Raw genomic sequence first — 8,394 nt, 5'->3', positions numbered from 1 at the left:
CCTGATGTTAATTATTTTTAAATAAAGGAAATTACTGTAACTGCTGTACATCAAGTTAAATCCATAAAGCAATCACGAAACTTCCTTTTTAAGGAACCATGCTGATTAATAATCTTTATAGATTATTATCTGTTTAGATTATAGATAGACCTGTATGGAAAAGACCTTCAATTTAGTAACTTTCCAGTGATTCCATATTCAGGGATCACATTTTAAGTATCTGGCTAGCATGCTGCCTAGCACTTTGGGATCCCAGCATGTGATTGAGAGCACTCCAAATCTATGACTGAGATTATTCAGAACTAAATAATGGAAAAGTAGTTACCAACTGTTGGTCAAAACTGAAAACAGAAGGGATGTCAAAGCAATGACATCTACAAACAGTTGCTTGCTTCACAAAGAAACACAGTCTGAGGCAACTGATGCTGTTGAACCACCTCTGTCCTAGCGGGCTTTCACCTAAAATGGCAGAACTGCCTAAGATTTGGTTCACTGCCAGTTATGTGAGAAACTGGCAACAGCAGCTCTGACAGATGATGCCAGTGTCTTACTACCTCTTCATTCACACAGCCTTAGCATTTGCAAAAAGATGGGGAAGCTTGGGTCTACTGAAATGGAAAACAGCTCCTGAAGTTGAGAAAAATGCTATATGAGGAAGAGTGTTGTCCCTAGTGCCATTTGTGTATCTACGAGCGCTCTGTTTGCAATCCTAAGTATGGAAATGGTTATACCCAATTTGATACTTGATGTGAGCGATTAGAATGGGCATCCAGCAACAGACTATTTGAAAGCTCAGGTGCTCAAACCTCACTTGAGACTCTTAAAGGCCTTATAAGCACTATAGCAAAACCTTTATCATTGCTCAGAAAATACGTCCTTTTCACACTCTGGAAGAAGATTCCGCTTTGCTCTGTTATCAACGCTGGTTGTATTACTGTATTGTTGCAGGTTACAGAGGAGACGAACAACGTCCTGCAAACACTGGGGTACATGAGCACTTGCAGAGGAATAATAAATGTAAAAGGAAAAGGAGAACTGAAGACATATTTTGTACATACTGAAATGACAAGATCCCTTTCACAAGGGAACGTGGCATCTTGAAGAATGCTTGTATGTGTCATCAATACCATATTTTCAGGAAAGTATCACGCACTTTTTAACTACATTTTGGCCCTTAACATGCGTGCTATTTTCTGGTATGTGGCACTTATTTTAATATGGCTGCAGAATAGTCCCATGAGCCATCATTTTGCACCTTGATATTCCTATGTTCAAGGACCGTTGCGATGTACGCTATAGGACTAGAAGATTGTACTGCAACTTGCACTGTTATTCAAAGACAAGAAAAGAAGGAATAGGAATTAAAAGGAGGTGATTCATCCTGAAAGGACTAAAAAGATATCTTAGTGACAAATGTGGGGAAAAAAGGCAATAAAGCTAGGGGTGCATACTATTTCCTGATGCATGGTGTTTTCTGGAAAATACAGTCGCTCCCCAATAGCATCTACTAATCCGGTATTAAAGTATACAGTATTTGTAAATAAGTTTACTCTGTCCACACATGATTTGGATGTGATCACCAGTTGCATCTCATAGCCAGGGACACGTTGGGTGGCTTGCTGGCATTCTTTCTGAAGAGAGAGCTAATAATGCTGGAATAGTTTTGTACAAACGTGTCAAATGTTTTGAAGCTATTGTCTTTTGTAAGGTTAATTCATTAAAAGTTTATATGTACTTTGTCTTACTGTTGCTGTCTCTTAGTTTTGCTTCCTTCCATGGCTTCTGTCACTCTAAACCTGCGCGTCCTCTGCTGCTGTCACTGCTGCCTTTTATTGAGCAGTTAGATGTTGAGGCAGGCTATGGCCAGCTATCTCAATAGCCTCGGTCACTAATACCGGCTAGACTTGCTATTGCCTTTCAGAAATTGAACCACCTCTATTGTCTTCAGTCTTGGGTGGCATCCTAGGCACTTTGCAGTCATTTACTCCCCAGGCGATACAGAAGACTCACCTCAAATCCATAAACACAAGCAAAGTGGGGGATGCTGGAGACAGTAGCACTGTTGCTACTTTGCAACTGGCCTGCAATGCTTAAACAATAACTGGGAGAAGCTGTACAAGAGAAGAAATGTTTTGTTTGTTTTGCACTTTGACAACTTCTTTTGCCCTTGCATGCCTTTCACTTAACCTTTACAATGCCTGATTTCATGGGATATTTAAAATAATCTAGCTTATCAGGACATGAGTATGAGCAGAAGATACAAAAAACGCTATTTTGTGGATATTCGAGATCCATTTAAATCCCATTGAATTAAAAAGTATCACACTTGCAGAGTTTCATAGATGAGCCAGGTGGAAGACTGAAAAAGCAGGTAATTGTACTGTCTATGTTCCTTTGAAGCACAGATAGTAAAGATTAATTTTTGCTTTGCTATTATCAGTACTTGAAATTAACATATTCTTTTAGTCATAACAGCCTAACAAGACCAAGATTAATAAAATCCTCCTATTTAAAAAATAGCATCTAATTACAAGACTTTTTTCTGACTGATATCGTATGAATATAGAAGTCAACTTATGCACTATTAGCTCTGGCATGTTACTGAAATGTAATAAGTATTCAGATTTCTCATTCATGAAACATGCATTGGTGTCCTTTCAGAAGGAGTTCTCAGAATTGTGGGTCACAAATAACTGGCATCAGGCCACAGTCTCACCGAGTGTGGCACGGTTTACTCACAGCAGCCATCTGCCTGCTAGCAAGTTGAAATGGCAGTAGATTTCAAATGCCTACATTTGCAGTAAAATAGCCAATCTGAATTTTGATCCCTTTAAGTTAGTCTAAAAGCAAAAGGCAAGTTATTTCAGTTAATATCCAACATAACACACTTGTCATCTCACCCAGAGCTGGAGACTTTTGATCAGTAACTCTCAAGATAGGTGGTCAGGCTAATAAAATCTCATTTAAAATGTTTTTATGCCTTTATGAGTTCTTCCTTTTAATTAATCAGCCAAATATTTTCCAGTGGAATGAAAGACTATCCAAATAGCTCACATGGCAGCAGAAACAATGTCCCTGTCATCACCCAAAACAAGCTATCACTTAGCTATGCTTAAGGCTTCTCCTAAAACCCTCCTCTCCACTTACTATAAATTTCTCCTAGGAACAATTAAAAAAAATCATAAAATCTCTTAGACTTTGAATGTAATCTGGGCCCTTAAACTCATTCTGGTATTATCACAGGTCAAAGCAACCGTTTCTTACTGTGGATGAAAACCCTTTATGTAAAGTTGATTATATTGTACTGTTGTATCTATGTGCAGCTTTCAGGTATAACCTGTACATTCAGGATTTTGCTTTTCATTTGTATTCTTGCACACTTTGGGCATCAGCAGCAAACCTTGTACCTAACTCGACAGCCTTGATTTTTATAAAAGTTAAACAATATTATATTTCTGTAAGCCATGAAACGTTAAAACATTTGAATGGCCGTGAGCTGACCGGTCCAATGAAATATAAAGAAAGGTATATATGTGCCCTCCAAGAGCATGTCGAAAATGCCCTTGTTCAGACCACTCGTGTTTCACTGGTGTTCTCTCATTTTGTAGTTGCATTCAGATTCTTGCAGCCAAATCCTGCTAAAGAACAAGAAAGCGGGTAAAAGATGATTATACATGCAGCATGATGCCCAGACAAAGAAAGGTGCATACCATCCTCTCTCCAGCCTTCAGTTACTGATTATTATTATTATCTTTCTAGTGCCGAGAAGCTATTTGTATCCAATAAAAACTTTTTGTCTTCCAATGCATTTTACATCTACTGTTTATACTGTTTTATTTCTCCCCTGTCTGGATTGACCTAGAGTTCTGGTATCCTCTTTCTTCCTCTCCCGCAGCAATTTCATCTGCCTCAATAACTGGATATAACTAACACTGCTCACATATCGGTGTGCAACTTGAAAAGCGTTATGATAACCATACAAACCAGTATTCGAGATGCCATATATTCTACATCACAGTAAGGCTCAAGTTCTACGCCTTCCGTGTTGGTGTCGTAGTTCGTAGGTCGCTAGCAAACCACAAAGAATGGGACTTCCAAAAGTACAGTGCAAATGTATTTCACACCATGAGGCAGCGGCCGAAAGACCAATGTAAGAGTGATTCACTGTGGACTGGGAAAATGAAATCCAAATGGGAACACCTGGGGAGCCTGCTGGATTTCTTTTCCAAAACCCATGCTTTGCTCCAATTTATGGAGGGCTACCAAGGGACAGGAAGAAAGATTAGACTTGCAGATATTTTTGTTAACTACAAAAGTAGTTGGGATTACCTGTAAATTAATGCTATTTAGCTGCTCTTTCTAAAAAGACCCATTAGCATCGTATTTATGCTGTGTGAAAAGCATTTTTTATTCTCTTTATATTCTTTTATGATTCCTCTGTTTTGTAAAATATCTACAGACCTTCCCTTTTTCTACTGAGGCACAGGTAGGATAATAACAACCTGCTTGTTTCTAAAGCGGCAGCTGTGCGCATCTGAAGGTAGAGCTGTTGAAAGTCTGTCCTGTTTTGTTTTCAGAACCTCATATTCATTTTCCTCATTTTCAGGACAGAAAATTAGCTACGTTGTCAGGACGCTTTATATAGCAGCAGATTTACTGTTAAAAGCAATGGTTACCTTCTCCTTTGATATGTCTTTTTCCTTTTGGTTGTACTTCTGTCTGAAGATAAATCTTTCATTTTCAGATAGCAGATTCTCCTTCACCTGACCTAGATACTACCCTTCAACACGTTTTACAAGCAGACCCCAAACAATTTTAAGACTAGGTCTTGTTAGTTTTATTTTTCCTTTCTTGTCTAAAATAGTGGAGTGAGTCTGGGGAGGATACAAATGTGGAATGAGATATATGTGCCTTAAATAAAACATGTAATTAAGAGAGTATTTTTGTTCCTTGAAGTACTTCAAAGTTGTGTGGATTTCTCAAAAGTGGTGTATAAATCAATTGTAGCTGCTTCACCCTAAAGTTTGCCATGTATTAATTTTAAACATTTTCAAATTTAGGGGCAGGAATTATTCAGGTCAATTTAGTTTTTAATATGTCAAATTGCAAGATAAGGATATTTTAATCCTGTTTGCAACTATGAAGATATGAACCCCTTTATGTTGTAGGGTGCCACTGTTCAAAACAAAGATTCTGCCAAGAATTGTTTGAAATTTTTTGATGGAGCATTTTTCAAATATATATGTAGCCATTGAGATGCTCTTCATGAAAATCTCAGTTTTGACAGGAAAAAATGCATGTGAAGTATTTTGAAAGATTGACATTCCTGGACTAGAAAGTTTCGTGCTTGCATTCCAAAACAGTGTTGCAAATAACAATTGTTATGAAAGTAATGTCCACCTCATGTATGAAATTGTGTATTACTCTACTTACCAAGAGGGTTATTGAACAGAATATTCATCTGACTTGGTGAATTGGAATATCCATTCAGCAGATATCAGTCAGCATACAAATAATAATTGAAATTATATCAGTTAACCAGTTATCATTTAATAATTGTTTTAAATTATTAAAATAAAAATAATTATAGTTATTTGAAAAGCCTAATTCTCCAGTCAAGCAGTTGAAATTGTAGTCACAGGCCAACCAGGAGACGTTTGCAATCTGCAGACCAAGGCTCAGTCATAGTAATTGTGTAGAGAATTATTTGAAACAAGAGATATATTCGGGGAAAATTAAAAAATTTACTGAGCAGCTCATGAAGAAAGAAAACCCCTGAAGACTGCAAGAGGTGTGCTGACTTCTGCAGGTGATGTACAGTTGTCTCCGTCTCCTTCAGAAAACTTCTGAAGAGCCTTCCTGTTTGAGATGGGCAGTCTGTCACTAATTCAGGGTCTGGAAGAAACAAGCACTTGTGTGAAACGACTGGCTTGGACCAAATCTACGGTAGTGGAAAGGGGACAGAGTGTTTGAGACATTTTTGTTTCAGCCTCTTTTTCAAGGGCCGTCGGATGCAGCATTTGTTGGCAAAGGCTGTCTCTCCTTCGTGGATCAGCTGAGGGTCAGGAACATACCGCAATCTGATACGTGTTGAGGTCAAACAGCAAGGACAGGAGACGGAATTGCTAAGCCTTACTTTGAGACTAGCTATCTCAGCTCTAAGTGACATGAGTTTGAAACAGGTTCATCAGCTTGTAGGCAGTAAGAAAACAGCTACTGTGGTTTTTCTGAGTATCAATGACCTGTCCAATTACGTGTCCTTTTTCCTCTTGTGTCTGTCCCGTCTCCATCCTCCTGTCGTTGTCATCTCCATCCCGTTCCCCCCCGCCCCCATTACCATTTGCTTCACAAATTCCTTTTAGGAGTTTTCTTGCAAAGTTATTCCATAAGCCGGTTTGACATTTCAGAACAGTGACCCTACCTTTGAGACACCTTTATGACTATAAAAGTACATATCAACATATTCGAAATTCAGGAACGTTAGCAGTGGAACCTGAGGGGAGTATTGCTAATCCCTAAAAAGGCAGGCAATTGAACTTCTCCTCCTTAAGACACTGAATTCAAAACAACTTTTAACACTTTGGTCTCTGAGCTCAGCTGTATTTGAATGCTTACTTTTAACCATATAGATTAAAATTGCTCCATCGCCCTCCCACAATTGTTTACGTGTTCATATTTAAATTACTAAGGAAACAGACTGACCTCCAGTGCTACTCTGTAACGGGAACACTTAACAGGAGCATAGTAGCAGCGTATGATCTAAGTCTGGTTGTAACTGGAACAAAACCAAAAACTGGGCGTTCATACCCTGCTTCTGGAGAGTCTGCAAAAGGTGACCAGGAAGAAAAAGCCTTTGTAAGAAAGATTCAAATAATTCTAAAGGGATTTATACCTTCATTGGGAAGGAAAAATGAACTGAAAACTATCATTTTAATTTATTTCAAATGGGTGGTTTAGGACAAATCTGTAACAAGCATCCAGCAGTATTTCTGACAATCTGAATTGCATCCAGACAGTGCAATTCAATTAATGCCATCTTAAATGTTAATCAAAATGAGGTACATGTGAACAGTAGAAGGAAAACTGGGGAGAAACATTTCAGATCTGACTTCAGAGCTCTTGCCTAGCTTAGTTGAGATTTCTGGCGAACGGTTTCTTGCGGCTCTATTTATAGCTGCAGCTTCAGCTGAGCTGCTTTTTATAAATGGGCTTGCTATCTCGTGGTGCTCGGGCTAAACTACAAAAAAGCACTTGCACAGTGGCAAACATGTTTCTGCATAGGAAGCTGATGTAAGGCGGCTGTTGGATTTTCAATTCCACTGCTCGCTCACGCTGCACTAATTTGGCCCATGCTGCAGAAAGAAGAGGACCCTCATTATTAGAGGGACGTTATTAGATAAGCAGATGGGAATTGTCACAAATGATTAAAAGAACACCCACCCAAGACTGTAGAATATAAATACCTCCACACTGCACCTGAGAAGAAGCAAGAGGCTACATTATTCAGTGTGTTAGTGATGGGAGAGCGGCAGCTATATAGTAGGGATGGGACTTTTATATCAGTAGACCGGAATTATTGCATGGGTCCATGATGCCCAAAAGAATCGGTTGCAAAGGTCTCTGGTACCCTGAATGTTGAGGGGGTTTTGTAAGTAAATCTTGGATGTTCAGTAAAAATAACATGCCTGGAAGAGTGCTGTTGTGAAAGTGCTTGCCAAAAGATACTAGTAGCAATAATAATAGTAATGCTGTACCTACGGTACATAGTTCTGCAACTGTGGTTGCACAAAAGAAAGGTAAAATGAACCAAGCTAGTCACAGATCCCCAAGCGGCACAGCAAGCGTAGTTACGTGTATGTATTAAAGCAGGATAACTGTGAGGTGAAGACCAAAATTAGGAGCCAGGTGCTACCAGGGTAGAGCAGTTTTAGAGGCAATCTGTTGTTAGAGATTTGCATCCGGGAGACTCTTACTTTCAGTGCCCCTGAGTGTGTGGTTTCAGGCATTGCCTGAAATGGCTGAACAGCCTGTTAAAACCTGCGCCCGGGTGGGCGAGGAGGTGCAGACCGAAGAGACCCCGAGTTCCCTGAGACTCGGGATCCTCATTCTGGTGGAAACTCCACGTTTTGCAACGTTTTTATTCAACCTCTCCCCTTAAAAGGGGATTTCGGGATTAGTGCAAACGGCCATGCAAAAAAATCAGTCCCTTTTGGCCAGGCTTTGCTCTAACCTTCTTCCCCAGCATCCAAGGAGAGCAGGGGATCAGGGAGCTGGCCATGAGGGAGGGCGGCACTGGAGCCCCGGGCCGGGCCGCAGGTCAGGCTGCCCGCTGAGATGGCTCTAAGGCCGCTGCTCAAAACTGGGCCCAGAACCTCACCCCTGGGTGCCCGCGAA

General features: G+C 39.9%; 1 protein-coding gene across 1 annotated transcript in view; it reads left to right on the top strand.

Moving 5' to 3' along the window:
- The window catches only part of ADCY2 (adenylate cyclase 2 (brain)), a 215,938-nt gene extending 214,193 nt beyond the window's left edge, over positions 1 to 1,745 (top strand). The window contains exon 25 of the mRNA XM_009321919.1: positions 949 to 1,745. Within this exon, the coding sequence (XP_009320194.1) occupies positions 949 to 1,101 (153 nt within the window). The 3' untranslated portion in view covers positions 1,102 to 1,745. The remainder of the gene's footprint in view (positions 1 to 948) is intronic.
- The last annotated feature ends 6,649 nt before the right edge of the window (positions 1,746 to 8,394 follow it).

Source organism: Pygoscelis adeliae, unplaced genomic scaffold (assembly GCF_000699105.1).
Source record: "Pygoscelis adeliae isolate BGI_AS28 unplaced genomic scaffold, ASM69910v1 Scaffold144, whole genome shotgun sequence".
Taxonomy (NCBI): domain Eukaryota; kingdom Metazoa; phylum Chordata; class Aves; order Sphenisciformes; family Spheniscidae; genus Pygoscelis; species Pygoscelis adeliae.
This window is presented reverse-complemented; position numbering and strand designations above follow the sequence as displayed.